The sequence below is a fragment of the Neofelis nebulosa genome, chromosome 5, assembly GCF_028018385.1.
Source record: "Neofelis nebulosa isolate mNeoNeb1 chromosome 5, mNeoNeb1.pri, whole genome shotgun sequence".
In the NCBI taxonomy this organism is placed as follows: Eukaryota; Metazoa; Chordata; class Mammalia; order Carnivora; family Felidae; genus Neofelis; species Neofelis nebulosa.
The window spans coordinates 97,487,915-97,509,905 of record NC_080786.1 but is presented as its reverse complement, the minus strand read 5'-3'; the positions used below and the strand labels follow the sequence as shown (position 1 = coordinate 97,509,905).

Below are 21,991 nucleotides of genomic sequence, written 5' to 3'. Positions count from 1 at the left end.
ACTTTTAAGGGGACAGAGTGTCCTTGAATTGGTTGTTTCCCAAGTAGCTTCAATTCAAAATAATATGCCAATGTGCTATGTTTTGGGGTGACCTGTCCTTGGCCCCTACAGATTCTATCTTATTAATATGTCTAAACTTAGTCTAATGATAATGTATAAGTTACTCTGGGATGATAGTGATGAGGACAGTGATTAAGATGAGAAAAAGTGGCAGCTAGCCCTTTTTGAACATGTGTACCACGACAGGGACTGTGCTAAGAACTCTATAGACACTCACTCATATAATCCTCATGATAATCTAGTGCGAGAGCCTTGTTCTCCCCCTGTCCTATAGGTAAGGAAACTGAAGCTGACTAGCCAAATTCGAGAGCTGGTGATTCAGTGGCAGGGTCTAGGTCCAGCCCAGCTATCTAACTCCATAGCCCATGCTCTTAAATGTCAGGGAATACTGACTTGTTGCGTTCTTTAAAATGCATTGGGTGGGAAGTAGGATTGAGAAAGGGTCCTGCCATCTAGAAGCTGGATAACACGGGCCACTTTCTGTTTTCTCAGTTACCTAGATTATAAAACAGGCACAGTGATGTGTTCCTCACATGGTCCTGATGAGGACTGAATTGAAATACCACCTGTACATGCTATAAACTCATTATACATGTAAGAGGATAGATACACCCTGAGCATTCATTTCCCAGAGTGGAGAGAGGACATCTGGCCAGTTAGCTGGCTGCTGCTTACTGACATGCCGTCTGGTCACTGACACAGTGTGGCAGAGTCATTTGACAACAACTACAAATACATGTTTTTGGAGCATCAACTATGAACCAGCACTATTTTAGCTATGGAGGTTTTGAGGGTTGTATAAAACTGACAAGGTCCTGCTCTCAGAAAGTTTATAGTCCAAGGAAAGATTTAGTTAATAATGAAATAAAAATATGTCAGGTAACCATAAGCGCAAAGAAGGAAAAGCAAGTTAGGTAGACCAAGAGGAAGGGTGCGTATTACAGTGGATGAGGAAGGTCTTTCTCATTTATGTATTCATCGAACAAAACACATCAAGTACTGCTGACTTAGAAAGTAATTTATGAAAGAGCCTCAATCAAGAAATAAATCAATAATCACTATTCAGTGTAATAGGAAGAATATTTATTTAAATACTTATTGTGTCTTGTGCTCCTGAGTGTCCAACAAGAGACATTTTGTAGTATCTTCTTCAGCAGCTTGGGCTGTGATTTGCTCTTGGGAAATCACACCTGGGAGGAATTCACCTGTGATGGTGGTACAAGGGACTGTCTGCTGGGAGACTGCTTTTCTATCTTTTCCCAGATGGATCGGCTGCGTGCTGTTCTCCTTCTTTGTCCAGTTGTTAGCAGAAGCCTCACAGTCCCTCTCACAGTCTCCTGTGTGATTCCAGCCTTTTCATCACTTGATGGGGAGTCCCTCCCTTTTGTTTCCTGCTCAGTGGCCTCTCCAAGATCAGAATATAGTGTCTCCCTCACCTTTCCTCCATTCAGTGTGTGCCACTTGTAGAGGCAGTGAGCACTTGTAGAGACAGTGAACTGCATTGGACAACACTTATCAGAGGGGCTGGTCCCATTGCTCAAGAATGGCACCCCTTTTCCCCAGACCTGACTCTTAGTAAGTACTTGCTTGGGCATCAATGACTTCAACCCTTGATTCAGTCAGGCGACTTACACTCAAAGGTTTTCTAAAAGAGTTTTGTCAAATTCTGGCCAGCACATGCGCTGATAGATGGACCAGCATAAGTATGTGCTTCATCTCAACTTTAGGCTCTCCCCAGCTCCATTGTGTGGAGGCAGAACTTTCTTCTTTGAGTAACTAAAGGACTAGTTATCCCCAGCTCAAAATCATAAGCCCTAGGGCTCAGTATACAGATTAAGTATAAATGGAGGGATGTGGGAGGGGTCTCCAACAATCCTCAATAAATATTTTCACCTGTTTTACAAATGGAGAAGCAGAGATTTGTATTTGAAAAATAATTTGATTGATATGACTTTAGCCAATTCATAGATAAGATAAATATAAGTCAGTTGTCTACCTTAGATTTATTTCCATTTTCAAGTGCCTTTTGAAATTATCAATGCCATTCTATAGGTTTGTGACTTCTCTTGTCTGATTTCTCCTCTTCCATTTCTGATTGGTTTTTGTGTTCAACCTCACCATATGAGGTCAGTCACTTAGGTATTGGGGAATATATATATACCAGTTTTAGTCAGAAACTATTGAATTCCGTCCCTGGGAAAGGAAATATTTTTTAAAAAATTTTTTTTAATGTTTATTTTTGAGAGAAACAGAGCATGAGCAGGGGAGGGGCAGAGAGAGGGAGACACAGAATCTGAAGCAGGCTCCAGGCTCTGAGCTGTCAGTACAGAGCCCAAAGTGGGGATTGAACTCATGAACCATGAGATCATAACTTGAGCAAAAAGTCAGACCCTCAACCAACTGAGCCACCCAGGCACCCTGGGAAAGGAAAGATTTTAATGAAAGTTGATAAAATGGAATGCTGGACTTCCTTGTCTGTCATCATCTTTCTGAAATGACACTAATAGATATGTTCAAAGTTTGGATTTTTTCAATAAGCATTAATCAAACATCTATCATGTGCCAGACACCATTCTAGAAACTGGAAATTCAGCTGTAAGCAAAATGGACAAAGTCTTTCATATGCCGATTTAGGTCTGTTAGAAGCCACCAAGTACCATATGCCCTTTACCTCTTCTCTGTGTCTTTGTGGGACAAAAATAGTTACAAATATATAATACAAAATGGAAGGTAACTCTTTTGAAAGGAAACTGTGTCCTCTTCCACTAGGATACATATGCCACCTTGTATTCTTTTGGAAGCAGGTGGGCTGTACATGTTAAATAAATAATATATGAAAGTGGGCTAAAGACCCATATTTTGATAACCAGCTCTTATCTGAAAAGTTAACATTACTATTCCAGTTTCCAAAATGGGATATTTGGTTTTCTTATGTAGTCTGTCAACCAATGGACATGTCTTTCTCCTTCTCCTTCTCCTTCTCCTTCTCCTTCTCCTTCTCCTTCTCCTTCTCCTTCTCCTTCTCCTTCTCCTTCCCCTTCCCCTTCCCCTTCCCCTTCCCCTTCCCCTTCCCCTTCCCCTTCCCCTTCTTCTTCTTCTTCTTCTTCTTCTTCTTCTTCTTCTTCTTCTTCTTCTTTTAATATAATTTATTGTCAAGTTGGCTATCGTATAGTGTGTACCGTGTGCTCTTGGTTTTGGGGGTAGATTCCCATGATTCATCGCTTATTCGTTTAGTATAACTCTGAAGTTGCAGCAATATGCTGCATCGTTTACTTGAAGGGAGAAAGAGAGTTGCCTCACTACCACTCTTCCAGGCTTTGCAAAATCACTCAATGTCCCACATTCCCCTGGAGATGTTCTTGGTCATTATATATTTGCTGTGCTCCCACCTGACCAGGAACTAAAAAAGGATTTTGTACTGGACTGAAAATCAGAGTTTAAAAGTGTGATGTCAGGGGCACCTGGGTGGTTCAGTCAGTTAATCATTCGACTCTTGATTTCAGCTCCGGTCATCATCTCAGGGTCCTGAGATTGAGCCCTGCCTCTGGCTCCATGCAGGGCGTGGAGCCTGTTCAAGACTTTTTCTCTCTTCCTCTCTCTGCCCCTCCCCTGTTCGTGCATGTGCTCTCTCTCTCAAAAAAATAAAAATTTTTAAGTTAAAAGAAATTAAAATGTGATGACACTTGTTGGCAAAGGCACAGTTTCACTGCTTTCACCTCCATCTTGCTCCACCCCACCCACACCCTTAGTTAGATCTTCAAACCAGATTGAGTGTTGAGGGAACCATGTGTAGCATAGCTGTGTCAATTCATCCTTTATTATTATTATTTTCTTTACATTTATTCATTTTTGAGAGACAGAGCACAAGCGGGGGAGGGGCAGAGAGAAAGGGAGACACAGAATGAGAAGCAGGCTCTAGGCTCTGAGCTGTGGGCACAGAGCCCAACCCAGGGCTCCAACTGACGAGCTGTGAGATCATGACCTGAGCCGAAGTCCGATGCCTAACTGACTGAGCCACCCAGGTGCCCCTTCCTTTATTAATTTTTGCATTTGTTTATTTATTTTGAGGGAGAGAGAGAGAGAGATCAGGGGAGGGGCAAAGAGAGAGGGACAGAAAGAGTCCCAAGCAGTCTCCACATGTCGAACCCCATACCGCGCTTAATCTCATGAACCTGGAGACCATGACCGGAGCCAAGATCAAGAAGCAGAGGCTTGATGCACTGAGCCACCCAGGCACGCCATTCATCTTTTAAAAAAGACACTTTCTTCCTTATAACTGCCCAGAAAGAAACCCGAAGACATTTTATCTTCAGAACTGGAGGAGGTTGGTGCATCCTCCTTTTTTTCCTCCATAAGGGGCATTTCACTGAATTTCTGATCTTTTTTTTTTTTAATTTTTTTTAACGTTTATTTATTTTTGAGATAGAGACAGAGCATGAATGGGGGGAGGGTGAGAGAGAGAGGGAGACACAGAATCGGAAGCAGGCTCCAGGCTCCGAGCTGTCAGCACAGAGCCCGACGCGGGGCTCGAACTCGTGAACCACGAGATCATGACCTGAGCCAAAGTCAGACACTTAACGGACTGAGCCACCCAGGCGTCCCTGAATTTCTGATCTTTGACTGGGTTTAAAGAAATACAGAAGCTTCAGTATGACATCCTTTAATGCTTGGACATTTTTTCTAAAGTATATGCTATCAATATATTTAAAATAAACTGCTTAAAAATAGAGTGAAATTTTCTATGTGAATTTTACCTCAATAAATTATTAATAAAACTAGAGTGAGCCATAGGTAGATGTCTGCCAAATTTTATATATATCATCACTACTTTATTTTGGTTCCTTTATGGATTGCATAAGATCCTGATAGGCATGAAAACTAGTATGAGAAAGAAAGGGTGGCTTAAGATATTTCTGGTCCTTCAATTTTGCTTCTCAGAAATATCTTTTGCTCAATCAGAAAATATTTTGATTAACTAAAGATGTTCTTAGAAGAATTGGTCACACCAATGAATTTTTAAAAGCATTTATAGTTCAATCTTGTTTAAGAGAAAATTTGAAATATTATAATAGTAGTATTTATGGCTGGCAGAAGTAGATATAGGGCCAAGTTTTTTGTGTTTGGAAGGTTGAGGCAGTCCTATGATAATTGGAAAACATTGAATGAATTGTGGTGTCCCAGTTGAACAGATGATGTTATTTTAGTTCTGGAAGTCAGGCATTCATAGAGTTTTGCCTAAAGTTTTTTTGTGACATAATTAATGCAAATGTTTGGACATCTTAGACTGGCTCCTAAGTTATACACTCCCCCTTCCCCAGAAGGAAAGGAAAATATTAACCAGAGCAACAATGTTGGATATTAAATAGCTACATCTTATATTTGGCTTTCTTACTTGTGATTTTTAAATACTGTTGAAAATTATTCCCCTTTCATCTAATCCATTTAGAAATTTGACTAGTTTCTAACAAGTTAGCAAAGTGGTATCCATCTTTTTCAGACCAGTATTCATCCAAGGTTTTAGCATTGGTTGAAAAGTAAAGATTTCACATACTTTGGATTCCTTTAAGACTTTAGAGCTCCCGAACAAATTTGTCAATAAAGACAATAAGCTATAGAAGTGAAGATTCCTGAAAAAGTGATTGTAACTTATAATGAGATTCTTCCTACATGTAAGGCACTGCATTGGAATGTCCTCCTCAATTAATTCACAGATAGCAACAATCCCATGTAAAAATTTAAGAGTTTTGAAATGATCTCAGAAAACATCAGAGGTCAGCCCAAAGCTTATTTGTTATAGGACTGAGCTGAAAAAGTAATTTTTTTTTTTTAATTAAAAAAAAAATTTAAGTAATCTCCACACCCAATGTGGGGCTTGAACTCAAGACTCTGAAATCAAGAGTCACATGCTCTTCCAACTAAGCCAGCCAGGTATCCCAAAAGTAAATCTTTTTTTTTTTTTTTTTTTAAGAATTTTAATTAGGGGCGCCTGGGTGGCGCAGTCGGTTAAGCGTCCGACTTCAGCCAGGTCACGATCTCGCGGTCCGTGAGTTCGAGCCCCGCGTCAGGCTCTGGGCTGATGGCTCGGAGCCTGGAGCCTGTTTCCACTTCTGTGCCTCCCTCTCTCTCTGTCCCTCCCCCGTTCATGCTCTGTCTCTCTCTGTCCCAAAAATAAATAAAAAACGTTGAAAAAAAAAAAAAAATTAAAAAAAGAATTTTAATTAAAAAAAATTTTTTAATGTTTATTTTTGAGAGAGAGCACACGCAGGGAGGGGGCAAAGAGAGAGGGAGACACAGAATGCGAAGCAGGCTCCAGGTTCTGAGCTGTCAATGCAGAGCTGGATGCAGGGCTCGATGCAGGGCTCAAACTCATGAACCACGAGATCATGACCTGAGCTGAAGTCAGACGCTTAACTGACTGAGCCACCCAGGCACCCTAAAAGTAAATCTATCTTGATGAGACTTATGAACTGACTCTTTAGCTATTAAATACCAAGATCCCCTTTTTCCAGACCTTCTGCACCTGTAACACTACATAGATTGTTGGCCTAACTTCTTTACAAAATGGGTGTAAGATCCGGCATCTACTGTGAATTCCTGAGAAATTAATGGTTGTTAAAGCACCATGAGGTTTTTTTCTCTCCCAAAAGCATACTTACAAAAGAATTTTATGGGGGCACCTGGGTGGCTCAGTCGGTTAAGTGTTCGACTTTGGCTCAGGTCATGATCTCACGGTTTGTGAGTTTGAGCCCCGCGTTGGGCTCTGTGCTGACAGCTCAGAGCCTGGAGCCTGCCTCAGATTCTGTGTCTCCTTCTCTCTCTGACCCTACCCCACTTGTGCTCTCTCTCTCTCTCTTAAAAATAAATAAGTGTAAAAAAGAAAAAAAAAAAAAAAAGAATCTTATGTGGGTAGATACAGTACCATCTGTTCAGTAGTGTGTCTGTAGTACCTAGCATAGGCACTCTGTATTGTTAAATGAATAAATGAATGAGAATGTTGACGTGATGCTTAATGGATTATCTGCCAGAAGAAAGGCTAAGATATTGCAAGTCACTAATGCAATAAAATTGGACTTGGGGTTGGGTGGGAGGAAAGAGGACCTGAGTCAAGTATAACCTGGGCCACTGACTTAATCACTCTATAAATTTAGGCAAGTCACTTAACTTCTCGGGGCCATTTTTAGAAACTGAAGGAGCCGTGCTGCTTTTACTGAGTGATCTCTGGTTTCTCTGGGCTCAAATAGCCTTTGTCTTGGGTAAGTTATTATATTTCCAATTAGGAAAAGGTCTATGTGGCTTGACACATTAGGTTACCCCGTAGCCGGTCTTGGGAAACGTCCTCTTCTTGTTTTCTCTCTCACCAAAATGTACTTCTAGTCCAATTACCTCTAGTACTGTGAAAGGAATTTTACCAGAAAATAACCTGTAGTTTAAGCCATATTAATAGAATCAATTAAAGGTACAAAAAAAAAAAAAAAAGGATATACACACTTACAATCCAACACTGTCTAGCATAAGACCCAGTTTTTACTTAAAATATTTTTGTCTTTGGATGTTTCTATTCAGTCATTTAAGTCTGACCTTATGTTAGGCTCGTTTTTTTCCCTTGCCTCCCTTCCTTCCTCCCCTTCCCTTATTCCCCTCTCCTTTCATCTCAATCTGTCTCTTTCCCTCTATCTGAAACATATATTAGTTGTCTTTTTTCAACCAATCTCTAAAATCCAGTTTCCCTAAATTTCTAATGATGTTAAGTGGTCCAGCAGTTTCTCCAGAATGTGCTGCATGCCCATGGAACACTTTGATTATCTCTTTAGGTACACCTGCCTATTTGTTTGCCTAGCTCTTACAAGATTGCCTTCATCTCTCTCCCCTAACTTTGGTCTTACATGATTCTCTCCCTTCCTAGTACCCCTTCTTCTCTTGTGTGCCTTATACTCTTGGATTGTTCAGTTGAGGCTGGTCCCACAATCTTGGCACTCAAGCCCAGTCTGAGCCCTCTAAATAGATATTGTAACATAGATGCTATGTATAGAAACTTAAGTCCTGATCATTTGGAAAGCTAAAGTGGCAGATAATCTGAAAAATTGGAAGAGAGAGAGAGAAAGGGGGAGAAAGAGAAAGAGAGATGGGTGGGGTGGGGGGGAGAGTACAGAGGAGCCTTGATTTATCCATGTAAAGTTTCTTTCTTTATAGCATGCAGAGTCTCAGCTTTCTTCTTTTTATGTTTTCCAGATTTTTAAAAGAAGTTTCATCCCCTTTGCTTTGTGTTCTTGAAGAGAAAAGGGAGGCTGTAAAATTGTAGTTTTTTTGAATCATCAGAGGGTATTTTCTGCACACCTGCCCACTCTGAAATAATTGGTTTGTCTACTTTCACAAGAAGCAGTATTTGTATTAAAGGATCACTTGGCATCAATGCCCAAGTACAGATGTCCTATCATATAAGACTGTGCCTCATTCAGAAAACTCAAGATAGAGTAAAATAAATTAACAACATCTTGGCTCTGTGCTCCATTCACAACTGTTAATTTAACAGGGTTATGCTTCCATCTCTGAGCAGAGAGTTCCTGGCAGGGACAGCTGCTCCCGTGCCCCAGATTGTGCTGTGTGCATCCCAGTAGGAGTTATCAAGGGCAGCAGGATGGAGGGAAGGTGGTATTGCCTTAGAGAACTGAACAGTGTCGCAGCATGGCATTGGGGGGAGGGAGCCCAATGGGCTCTCCAAAGTGCTTTTCATCCACTCTTTTGTTCTTTGTGTGGATACATGCACAGTTAACTGAGGAAGAAGAACTTGTCTTAAAAATTTTAATGGAAAATTGTTAACCCTGCTTTTACTCTCACATGTAGTTAATTTTCAAAACTACCATCCACTAGCATGTTGATGAACCTACATAGCAACAGGCCCATATGCCTGTCCAAAGAATGTCAAATAGACCTACATTATGATTAGCAAGATCTGGGTCACTGGGACAGAGCTGGTATGACAGATAGAAAATATACTCCTGTGTTGGTCTGCTGTGGTTTACCTCCTAAACTGGAGTAGAGGCCAAGATCAGGCCAAAGTCAAGATTGGGCCAAACACAGGATGTAGTATATGATAAGCACTCTTCTATTATTAGTCTTTAGAAGGACATTGGCTGCATTGTTCACTGTTGTATTTCCCCATTGCCTAGAACAGTGTTCACAAAAGTGAACAAAAGTTAAATGTTCAAAAGTTAAAGGAAGAATGAATGGAGACTATATCTAACCATATGAGGGCACATTGGCGAGCAATGGAGCTATGTAGAATTTTGTGTACTTGCTTATACATTTCTTTTCATGACTATACTTTTTTTGCCTATCTTATGATTTAATTTCCTTATGGGAAAAAAGTTATTTGCAGCATATTTTATTCTATAAATGTTACAACCAAATGGTAAAAAAAAATTTTTTCTGTTCTAGTCTCTTGCCTTCAGTACCAGGATGACTCTATTAATGATAATATCAAACTAATTTTAGTTTTAAATTGCTTTGGGAATAAGAAATTGTGATTTAGTGAATATATGCTACTCTTTCAAAAGTGGAAACAGTGTTTTCCATTCTTTTTTTGTTTTTCACTAAAAAAAAAAAAAGGCCATTTTCAGTATTCAAATATTGAAGGTCTCTGTGTTGACTATTGATATTAGACCACATACAGATCAAAGTAGACATCATTTTGTGACCAGCATTCTGAGTTGTCACGTTCCGAACAAATCCCTCGAAGCCCTGAAACTCATCTGCATTTTGCACTAAGCTCTGATGGATTTGTTGTCTAAACCTGATACTCTTTGCCTCAGTCCTACTGGTTTCCTGACCAGACTTGAAATCTTGGGGAAACAAATAGACTTTTCCATGATATGTGTGTGTATCTATCTATCTATCTATCTATCTATCTATAATGAAATTTATTGTCAAATTGGTTTCCATATAACACCCAGTGCTCATCCATGATATTTTTTTAAGCCATCACGTTTTTCACAGAGTCCCCTTTCCGGAACTTTGAAAAACCAGTATCTTTCCCAGCTGTTTGATGAAAACCTAGGATGAATGTAATTTGAATTATCAAGGGACATCTTTAAAAAGGCTGGTTTAAGTTTGGTAATGAAGAGACATTGATCTGGGGAAAGAAATACATATAAAATAATGCCAGTCATTCTGGAAGGTCAAAAGGACATTGGTTTTCCCATCGGATAATGTGTTCTCTACTTAATTCTCCATCATGGAGAGAAAAAAGGCTTGATTTGAATTTCCAGGGTATTGTTGACCTCTTCACTTCAACTATGGAGCCTGAGTGAAACTAAATCATTTGATGAATATTTGTTGAATGCTGTGATTTGAAGGAAAAGAATATCACTCCATCTCTTCTGTTTTTTTTTAAACCCCCTTTTCTCCACAAAGGTTGAAAAAAATGATGAGGACCAAAAGATCGAACAAGATGGCATCAAACCAGAAGATAAAGCTCATAAGGCCGCGACCAAAATTCAGGCTAGCTTCCGTGGACACATAACAAGGAAAAAGCTCAAAGGAGAGAAGAAGGGTGATGCCCAAGCTGCTGAGGCTGAAGGGAATGAGAAGGATGAAGCCCCTGTTGCTGACGGTGTGGAGAAGAAGGAGGGAGAAGGTCCCACTCCCACTGACGGGGCCCCTGCCTCTGGCCCCAAGCCTGAGGAAACCGGCAAGGCAGGCGAAACTCCTTCCGAGGAGAAGAAGGGGGAGGGTACCCCTGATGCTGCCACAGAGCAGGCAGCCCCCCAGGCTCCTGTCCCCTCAGAGGAGAAGGCCGGCTCTGCTGAGACAGAAAGTGCCACTAAAGCTTCCACTGACAACTCGCCGTCCTCCAAGGCCGAAGACGCCCCAGCCAAGGAGGAGCCTAAACAAGCCGACGTGCCTGCTGCTGTCACTGCTGCTGCTGCCGCCACCACCCCTGCTGCAGAGGATGCTGCTGCCAAGGCAACAGCCCAGCCTCCAACGGATGCTGTGGAGAGCAGCCAAGCCGAGGAGAAGATAGGTGAGCAACCTCGAGGGTCCCACGCCACGGGTGGGTGGGCCAGAGGGGGCCTACTGGAAAGGCCAGGCCACCAGGGTCATTGAGGGAGAGGGGAAAAGTCTAGAAGGGTTTTCAAGAAATGAAGGGAAGCTGTGCTTAATTCCCCAAAGTGGCAAGACTACGAGCTAAGTCTGGCCACTTACATTCCCAAGTATCTCCAAGCCTTCGAGAGAACGCTGGCAGGTCTGTGTAGCTGCTGGTACTAGCGAGATGTGGCAATTATCTTGTTAACTGCATTGACATAAATAGTAAAACTAGGTAATCCTGGTTTAAAAAAAAAAAAGATTCTGTGTGCTGGATACACTTAGTTTAATAAGTAATTACTGAGGCTACATATATTTTATAGATGGGAATTAGCTAATGTGATTATTTGGCTCTAGGAAGTGCCTGGTTATAAGTACAGCCAACTCCCTATTGATCCAAATGATCTAGTTTGTGAACTGCTGGCAGCAAAAACATAATCTCAGACCACCTTTGCCTATCCCACAGTATGTTTCTGGGCATTCTCCCCACCATCAATTGGTGAGTAGCGTGAGTATGTGTGTGTACGCTCAGAGAATGTTAATTGTAACATTGAATCAGGGTCAAACTAATTAGGAAAATAAGTCTGTTGACGTTGCCAAAAACAAAAGAAAAACCCCAAATATAGAACATGGCTGTGAAGTCAAACATAAATTATCATTTTATTATTGAAGATGCGACTTTCTACCATATGCATAAATAATTGAGGATTGACTGTGATTATAAAAAGGAACTGGATTCTCTTTGGTTTGGAGCTCTTACTTGAAAGCTGGAGTGTTTTCACTATTATGGCCCAAAAAGCCTGTGCAGAATTGGAGTAGAGCATTCTCAGAGCAAGATCGATTTAACAGAACTTCACCTCTGGAGACTAGACCCATCTCTCACCCTAACCATCTGTAGTGGTGAAGGAGGTCAACAGTCTCCAAGATTTTTCTCTAGCCTAATATGACCCATGAATACCTTTCAGCCTCAAAGATTTTAAAGATAAAGTTGCTTCTGTGCCAATTTAAAAGTTTGGGTTTACTTCTTTCAAACTTTGTGAACTTAACCCATGATGTGTCCAAGGACCCACATTTGGACCGGACCACATTGTGCCCTTGAGAAAGGACCTCCTCCAAGAGGGAAATATCTTGGCATCTGACGATTATATTGAGAAAGTAATCATTGGACATTCGCCTTGATATTCATTTTAGATACAAAATTAGATACTACAATATGGCAGATGTTTATTTTAGATATTTTCAAGTCAACTTCTTTCACCTTAACCCCTAAATTCTGTAAGAAGCCAGACTATATTAATTATTATTGTTATTAGCATTCCCTAGCCCCAGACAGATCACACAACTCTTTTTACCAGTGACTCATTTTAAATCTTTATTCTAACTACATACCTGCCCCAGGGGTCAGACCTTGTGGTTAAGAAGATGGGGATATTTCCCTAGAAAAGGTAAGGCACATGATGAAGAATGGTGTGTTGATTTTAATTTACTCAGCAGAACAAACCTCGTTAACTACTTTTTTGGTTGTTTTGTTTTGTTTTGTTTTGTTTTTTATTGTAATTGCAGTCAGTTAACATATAGTGTTATATTAGTTTCAGGTGTACAATATAGTGATTCAACAATTCCATATGTCACCTGGTGCTCATCATGATAATAATAAATGTCTGCTGTTTATAAGCCACCTGGACTATGGTATTTTCTTAATCCCCATCACCTATTACACCCATCCCCCCCACTCACCTCCCCTCTGATAGCCATCAGTTTGTTCCTTATAATTAAGAGAGTTAACTGTTTTTCTTTAGGTTTAAGGTTATAGTCTCAGATATGATGGCTGGAAATCACTTTATGTATGACGCACCACCTATTATGTTATTTTCGTAAATTTAAAAATTAATCATGATTTTAAAAACAAAATATTTGACATTGCCAAAGTCATATTTTTTAAGTTGCAATTTCTAACATTATGAGAATAAACACAGATGTGATGTGATTTTAGGTTTGTGCTCATGATTTGGATCAATAGAAAGAGGGACTGCTTGAATCAATGAGAAGTCTAAAATTTTTAAGGAAATTCGGTTTCATTATTTTGCACATTATGGTGATTCCAAATGAATTAATAAAGTATTTTATCTAGTACGTGCTCAGTAAATGTCTAGTGATGGATGAATGAATGAAATTGACTAGGTTTAATTTGTAGATAATAATTTGTTCACTCACTCTTATTCCTCCTGCAACCTGGCTTACTCTATTCACTATATTTGATTAAAAATGTGTTGGGTTTTTGTAAGCAAACAAAAACCTCAATTTTACAAATTCCAACTGAAAAATGTCTCAATTAGTCTGAGTTTAAAATGTACATTGAAAGGTAATTGAAACTGTGGATGAAGTACTTGAAAGTAATTACAAAGGACACTTTATTTTACACTGCTTCTGAGTTTGGGGTAGGCATTGTCATTTTGGTTACATTCTGAAATGCTGCCTGTAGTTTCTATCCCGACTGATGTGTCTATTAGCCTTGCCTGCTGTTTGTGACAAGCACAAATTACCCAGATATGTGAATCTCAAGAATCACGGAAACTAGAGGTGACAGGGAGATCTATCACGGCATAGCAGGCCTCAATTCCCAGGAGCCCTGTACCACGTTTTCCTCTATCTCCCATTGGATTTCATTCTAATCCAGGTTAAAATAACAGTATTTCCAATTGAGCTCCACTGTCTGGAAACAGATGGCTACCCTGGGTTGCTGTAGGATTCCACGGTTGTCTGGATGGGTATAGAGAGACAAACAGAGAGGGTGGAGTGGGGTTCGGGGCAGAACAAGTCACTCAGTAGAATTCAGGACAATAATTTCTGTCAACAAGAGAGTCAAACAATTTGGACTAAATCTCATCACTGCTTTAATACAAATGGAAATGCTTTGTAAATTATAAATATGTTGTTTCACTTCTTTTACTATTTATGGGTTTATTACAGGTGGATGCTGTTTACATTAACCTTTGGAGTTGGTTAGGTTTTTTTTTCTTTCCTTTTTTTTTTTTTTTTTTAAATCACCCAACTATATCTCCCTGTCTCTGCTTTGCCACTCTCCCTGCCCATCTCTTGATATGCCTATGACCAAGAGACTTCAGTGCTTTTCTGATGATGATTCTTTTATAGGAGGAGTATTTAGGCATATCTAGGACCCTGCTCCCCTTTAGCCATGAGGAGAGAACTTTCAAGCTGCCTTTAATGATAATGTTCTTGGTGTCTCCTGCTGAGCAATGTCACACTGTGTTCATTGGGCTCTCAGTGAAAGAATTTTGCTGTGTCTCTTCTCCATGATATCGTATTGACTTTCCCCAATAGGGGACTCCAGAATTTCTACGTGGCCATATGCAGTGATGCAACACTACCAGAGTAACCCATCCAGGTGGCTGGAAATCAGAGAGCTTGACTAGGTGGTTGCCACAGGGTACTTGACTGATACTACTAACAGGTATAACTCTGAGTTACCCTAGGTTTTCTTTAGGTTGAACTTGGCTGCATTTTATTTTCATAATCTCATTGCCTCTTTCTATCTGGGATCGTCAATAATGATCTTAGAAACAGGGGAGTTTTATTTGTCTGAACAGAAAAATTAACTACCTCTTTTTTCTTCCCTTTTTTGCTTCCTTCCTCCTTCCCCCTCTCCCTCTTTCTTTTTCTTCCTTCTTTCTTTTTTTTTCTTCCATTTATGTCAACTTTTTACTGTGTGTGGCGTTAGGATCACAAAGACGAGTAGATATGGCCACTGATCTTAAAGAGTCCTGATCCAGTAGTGGGTGTGGGATGAAATTCAGAGAATGGTGTTGAAAACAATCACAGTAATAATATCGACTCCATTAAATTCTGCAAGAGGTATGGAGGATGCCAAAGGTATGGCAAGGCACTGTGGAGCAAAATATGAATGAGACAGTGCTTCGTGCAGTTTGAAGCATGATAAAAAAAAGTTTTTATGTAATGTGTGTCTCAATTGCCAAACTGTTAGCAAAAATAATGGATGCAAAAGTTATAGTTTCTGGAATCATAATTAAGTGTAAGAAAATGAAATACCCAGCCTGTGTTTCTGGATTTGGGGCAATTCTTTATGTTCTTCCAAACAAAATTTTCCTAAGGCCCAGGGTAACCATCCATAATATTTTTAGCTCTCCAAAAGACAGATCCTCATCCACGAAGCTCTGTGTTAGATGTGAGATTTCCAGAGGATATTTACACTTACTTGGCAGGGCAACTCATAAGCAGTTCTGATTTGAGATGTGGTTTCAACCACGTCCCAAATTTATACACAACTCATAAAGAGTGAAAATTTGGGTTGTGAAAGCCCATAAATGTTGTCTATAAAACGTGGGCACTCCGTCAGATACTCAGTGGCATCCTGCTTAAAAACTGTTGATTATTAAGTTTTTATGGAGCATTTTTATACTGCTAGAGTAATCATTTTTATTGGCTTTTCTTGACAGCAATCCACTGACGTTCAGTAATATTTTCCTTTCTGCCTTTACATTCTGAGAATAGAGGCAAAGTAAATGCATATTCTGCCCACAGACACATTCAGTGACAAACCAAGGGGTCAAACTGATAGAACTCTAAATCCTCACCTTAGTTTTAGCCCTGGAGTTCTTTACATCTCTTTCAAGGTGCTGTTGTATCTCAGTTCCTGCATTTTCTCTTTTGCTTAGCAGTTGCAACCACTTTCTGATTATTGTTGGGCAATCCCAACCAGGACTTTCCTGGGCCATCCTATATCCTGTGTGCCCAGTAAGGTAATGTGGAGGAAAGAACTCTGGACTGGGATAAGGACACCAGGGTTCTATGTCAATGTTTCTACTAACCAGCTGTTAGATTTTAGGCAAGTCATTGCTTTTTGCCTGGCTTGAGTTGGCTCATCTTTGAAAGGAGGGTCTGGGAGAGTTGGTTTTTAAGGTTTTTTTTCGAGATTTGAAATACATAGTTTTTATCATGGGTAGCACTTAATGAGGATTTATCAAGTGCCTGACCATATGCTGAGTGCTGTCTGTGGATTATCCCATTTAGCCATCAGAAACACTCTGTGTGTAAGTACTTTTACAGATGAGGAATCTGAAGTTCAGAGAGATTGCAGCACCTGATGGTTGTCAACAGCCAGCAAGTGGCTGAACCAGGGGCTGAGCCCTGACGGCCTGATTACAGAGGTCATGCGTTGAACCCTGACACTCCTGCAAGTATTATTCTGAAAGAAACGAAGATGAGAGGGATATCTAAGAGCCGCCTTCTCATTTGTATAATTAGACCTATAAGACCCTTGTCTAGGAATCATGAGTGATTACTTTTACAGATGAGTAACCAATAATTAACCATACTACCTGATCATAATTCCCTCACAGCTCCATCACCCCCCAAATTATTGGGAATAGTAAACTAGTTCTGAATCTTGGGTTCCTAGTGTGAAAATCCTTCAAGTACTGTTTTATTAGGCCCAAGAGAGCTATAAAGATCAGTCAAAATTGGCTATTCTTGACAGAAGTGCTACTAACTCCATTTCATATGCTGGGAGAGCTGAACATTGGAAAGTGAAATTTTCAGATCTCAATCAGACAGAAGCGATTTCATGTGTTCCAGGTGATCCCTCCTCTGAATTTGGCTTATCAAAATTAGTATCTTTTAAAATTCTTATTTACATCTTTTTCCTCCCTTTTGGCAAGTACATTTCTAAAGGACCCTGATACCTTTCTATTTATGATTAAAATAATATAAAGAACTTAATGGAGATTAATAGATTGAAGAGCCATCACTCTCTCTTCATTTAAAAAAAATGTAAGCTGACAAAAGACAAGACATGCTTTAGAGTCAAGAAACTCATACTACGAAGGCTTTTACGTATTCTATGACCTATTTTATTAGCTCGTATCAAATAGCTACTATTGCCTCATAAACAAAGCTAATAATCAGAAAGGCATGTAAGTAACTCTGCTAATTTTAAAGTGATAAAACTATATTTGGAGCTGAAAATGAAGCCGTATTTCTTAAAATACAGAATATTTTCAGATGCTAATGTATATTCATCAAATATATTTTCTTTTGTCTGCACATATACCCATGCACACAGATTCCCAGAAGGATTAAAAGGAGGAGGAGACAGAACTAAAAGCCCCAAGGCTTACACAGTCAGTCCATTTGGCTAAACATGGAGAGAAAGCAGAGCACTCAATCTAATGGACTAGAAAGCACTGAGTGGTCATTACTCTTATTTCCTTTTCACAATCATAGCTTCGTTAAATAAAGAAAGGAAGGCTTTCTATAACCAGACATAAAAGGGAAGAAAGAAGGAAACCAATGGTGCTCCTTCAAGCTACAGGACCTGAGCCCTTAAAGATCCCCCAAGATGATGTTTTTGCAACATGCATAAAGAGGAGGGAGAGGTTTGAAAGGATGTGTAAGTTTTGCCAGCCCTCTTAGTCCTGGGTGAATTTTGCGTCATAACAAAATGACTGAATCAGGTGCTGAACCTCGTATCAATACCTATCATCAGGAAAACTTGAATGTCTGCCTTCTTCTAAATAGCTTTAGTCAGTTACTGATCTCACAGCAATAAAGCTTGGCTCCCTAAGCTAATAATTTATTTCTGGGCTTATTTAAAAGAATTGCCCATAAATTTTTTTCATAAGGCTGATGAATAGAATCCATGTTTTTAATAGATCTAATATCTTATAGGAAGTATCTGGTGCCAACGCTCTGTATTTTCAGCATAATAGGCTAAACACCCCCTAAAATCAAGGGACCTGGGTTTGTGTTCAGGTCCTGCTGTGCTTCCAGGCCAGCCCTTCTACCCGCTGGGCTTAGTTCCAACACCCACAAAGTAAGTGTTGCTCAACTAGGTTTTCTCTGCCTCTTAGCTCCCAAAGGCAAGTATGCAATGATTGACTAAAGAGGAATCTTTGAAGTGTGGGCACATGACCTCTTATTCAACCACGCTTGATTTCCTGCAGGGCCTTATTTTCTAAACTATTAGCCAAGTGGGTTTAGGGGACAGAGCAGTAATAAACAGCTCTAAAAAGAGGGGCAAAGAATCCAGGAAGAGTCAACTCTAAGAAAGCTTATGGTTATACTGGAGGCCCAGGAGACTGCAAAACAAACTCAGTGAAATTTTCTAACCCACCTTATACTTGAGATTGAAAATGAGGAGTTGACAATGATGTTTTCTGACATGGTTAGACTCTTGCTTATACCCCTACTGACTCTGTCTCTGAGATGAAAATCTACAGCTATCGTGGCCATAATTTACTGTCAGTAGTTTCACTGTCTTCTTAGACGTAATTCACTATTTATTTTGATACCCATCTTATTTATTAAAATAATTAAAACCACTTCAAGAGTATGTAAAGCCTTGGATTCCTGTGTACAGCAATGGTTGCATCTGATAGGCAATTGTGGTTGATAATTTTAAAAATTTTGTCTGTAGAGTGTCACTAAAACATAAGAATTATATGGATGGGCCTAATACAACTTTCCTCCAATTCTTTTATGTATTCTACAATCACAGTAATTGGATCTTACACCATTAGTGAAATTAGCTAACAGGCCTAAGTGGTTAGAATTGGGCTATCATATATTCCAAGAAAAAAACAGTTTAGATGACACACAACTTAGTTGTGATTACTTAGCAGTTCTCACACATATTTTCAATCCTCAGATCACAAATTATAGGAATGTAGAAGATAAAACATTCCAGTTTGATCATCTCATACTATTCTATTTGGAATAGAGACTACCATTCCTAAATATCTTCAAGGGGAAAAAATACCGTAGGAAGGCTAGGTGCCTTTTCTTGTAAGTCATGTATAGTATTCTTTCCTGGAAGTGTCTATATAGTCAAGTAAGTCCTGAGGCTAGCTTTTTTTTTTTTTTAATATATTTTTTCCAGTATTACATAGTAGAATAGTTTGGATTTTGTAATAGAAACCAGAAACCATTCACCTAAAGTGATCCCTTCTTGCTGGTGCATGGTGGATGTGTGCATTTCTCAGATAGAGTGGGGATGAACATTTTTATAGCCCTGCCAGAATATTCTCTTTGGGATATGAAAAGGTGAAAGATTTAACTTATATATGCTTAAGCATTGTATCTATGCTTGTAGCATACTCTTCTGCCAACGCACTAGCACATGTGTGTACACTCATGCACACACACACACACACACACACACACACACACACACAGATCTGACATGTAGGGAAGGCCTGCCGGTGAGTTCAGGCTGTCAGAGAAAATCTGGAAAAATAATAAACTACATACATGTGTTTTCACTCTTATGACCATCAAGAAGTCAGGGGTGAGGGGAGGAGGTAGATGGATGGCTCCTGGAACACTGTCTTTCCGAAGATATGTGTAGAGAGCACCTCTCCTTTCTCTGCCGGTTGTGTTATTGGAATGTACAGAGAGGTGGGGAGAGCTAGGAGTCAGGACTAAGGCTATCTATGATGAAATTTATAGTGTGTGAAAATTAAACTTCTGTATAAGCTAAATAGGAGGAAATAGTCCAGGAAGACTTCTTGGTGTAGAGGTTACCTCTGCTGAGTCTTGAAGGACAACATGTATCTACTAAAAAGGGGGTATTTTTTATTTAAAAAAAAAAAAGCAACTTGAGAAACTACCTTTCATTCAAACTCACACAAAAATCACAATAACTTAATTCAAGTCATAATTCAGCAGCAGCTATTGAAGATTAATCCTTAGTGGGAAAGGTAGCTCCATGGTATGTTCTGTTTATTGTCGAGTCCCTGACACCTATAACAATGATTGGGAAATAGAAGGCAGCCAGTAAATACTTGATGAATGAGCTAAGAATGAGTGAACAATGTTATTACAGTAGAGAAAGTCCTAAACTGCCCTAAGAGACTGGATTCTAACCTTAACACTCTGGGCAGGCAAATTCCTTGCATTCTTTGGGAGTAAGTTTACCCTTTCCTAGAACAAAAGTGTTGGACAGAGGATCTCAGGATCACCACTATTTCTAAAATAGCTCAACAGTGCCCATGTTATGACACATCCCAACCTCTATGCAGATTCTAAGTGACAAGGGGAGGCAGACACTGGCTTAAACAGAAAGCTGTGCTGCTGTCAACCTTTCTTGCTATTTTGGAAGCTGAATACAGAGCTTGCTGGAAATTTCGCTGTTACTCAGAGGCATACGTCATCCCTGAGGTAGCTAGATTTCAAACTGTTCAGAGACCAGAGTGAGCATTTTGCATTGTGTTCAGAAGCATATTGAGAACTAGAGGAAACCAAAGTGGCTCCCTTCTGAAAGCAGGTGATTAATTTCGTTCCAGCCCCATGAGTGACCTGTGTGGGGCTTGTGCCAGCGTGTGACAGGTACAGCCGGAGAAGGAGTGATCTGCCAGGTTCTTTGGCTCCTTTTCTTCATCTGACATGTTTAAGTAATTTTCACAGGGTGTTAAGAGTCTCCTGAACCTGCTGTGCCCCCACGATAGGATGAATTGTTAATATGTTCCCAAACCCACAGTGTTGGGACAGAGACCAGAAGACAGGCTTCCGCACTCCTGTTGCTTCTTTTCCTTCCCCACGGTGCTATAAACATAATTATGTATAGCTTGTGAGCCATTCAGGCTATAGGCCATGAAGGATGTTGGAGTGGGAGTCTGAATAGATTTTTTCCCCACATATAAACTCAAACTTGAAGTAACTGTCATGTATTTGATAAAAAGAAGGCAGGCCCCCACTGTATGAAACTGTCTCTAGTCCATTCGAAAGGGCTGAGAAAGCCCAGAGTTTAGCCATGAGTTTGCAGTATTTTCCCACTGGTGTAATTAGATTGTTTTGGAAAGAAAAGCAGCAGTGGAAGATGTTTGTTTCCCTCCTTCCTTCTCTTTGAACATGGAGGGCTTACCTATACTCGGTGGAGAACAGAACCTGGCTTCTGTTAGAAAATACACGTCAGTTTCCTCTTTCTTACCAGTTTTTAAAAAAGGAAAAGCAGAGGGTAAAAATGAAGCAAAATCTTGTCACTTTCTGGTTTGCTATTTATGCATGTTTTTCACCCCAGCAGAAAGGTAGACCTTTAAGATGTAACACTATTTGGGGGCTATGCTGAGAGCCGTCTGGATACAAGGTTCATGCAGTTGTCAGATTACACATTGCTTTTGAACTTCTTTAAAGGGAAAGCCTTCTCTACTTCCCTAACATCCTGATAAAGCAGGCTTTTGCAAGAGTACCTCACAATAAATGAAGAAATTGGTTTTCATGTTCAAAAGTCTGGAACTCTGGGTGTGTCTATCACATCAGAAGTCACCATCATAGGATTTGTTTGGTATATGAGCTAGAATGAGCATTTATCATATTTTAAGGTATTAAAGAATAATCTTTCTCCTTCCCACTCTCTCTCTATCTGCATTTTAGTCACTGTCTGGCCATTGCCATCTGAGTTTCCTGCTGATTGTGCATGGATATATATATAACAGTGTAAAAAACAAACAAACAAAACAAAACAAACCCAAAACATGTATCATTCGGGATTCACGGCTCTATCAGATATCTGCAGTGATATGCTGGTCAGCTGGCTCTCCAAAACAAAACAAAACAAAAACAAAAACCCAAACTCAAAAAGCCTTGATTTGTAGTATTTGCCAATTTCTGTGGTACAAATACCCTGATTGTAGCTGATTTCAGGCTACCAATGTGTTGTCATTGAACACACAAATGGGCAGCGATGCTAACAGCTTACTTTCAGTAGCCAATGTGAGCCAGCTCTATCATACCCCAAATCAATATATTCTAATAATGTAATAAACTTTACTTTTGGTGACTCTAAAATACTGGGACAGTAGTTATCAGCTCCCAG

At 39.8% G+C, this 21,991-nt stretch overlaps 1 protein-coding gene across 2 annotated transcripts in view; it reads left to right on the top strand.

Moving 5' to 3' along the window:
- GAP43 (growth associated protein 43) overlaps nucleotides 1–21,991 on the top strand; it is a 127,179-nt gene that overhangs the window by 72,111 nt on the left and 33,077 nt on the right. For both annotated transcript variants that reach the window (XM_058732466.1, XM_058732465.1), the window contains exon 2: nucleotides 10,471–11,080. In XM_058732466.1, coding sequence (XP_058588449.1) covers nucleotides 10,471–11,080 — 610 coding nt within the window. The remainder of the gene's footprint in view (nucleotides 1–10,470; nucleotides 11,081–21,991) is intronic.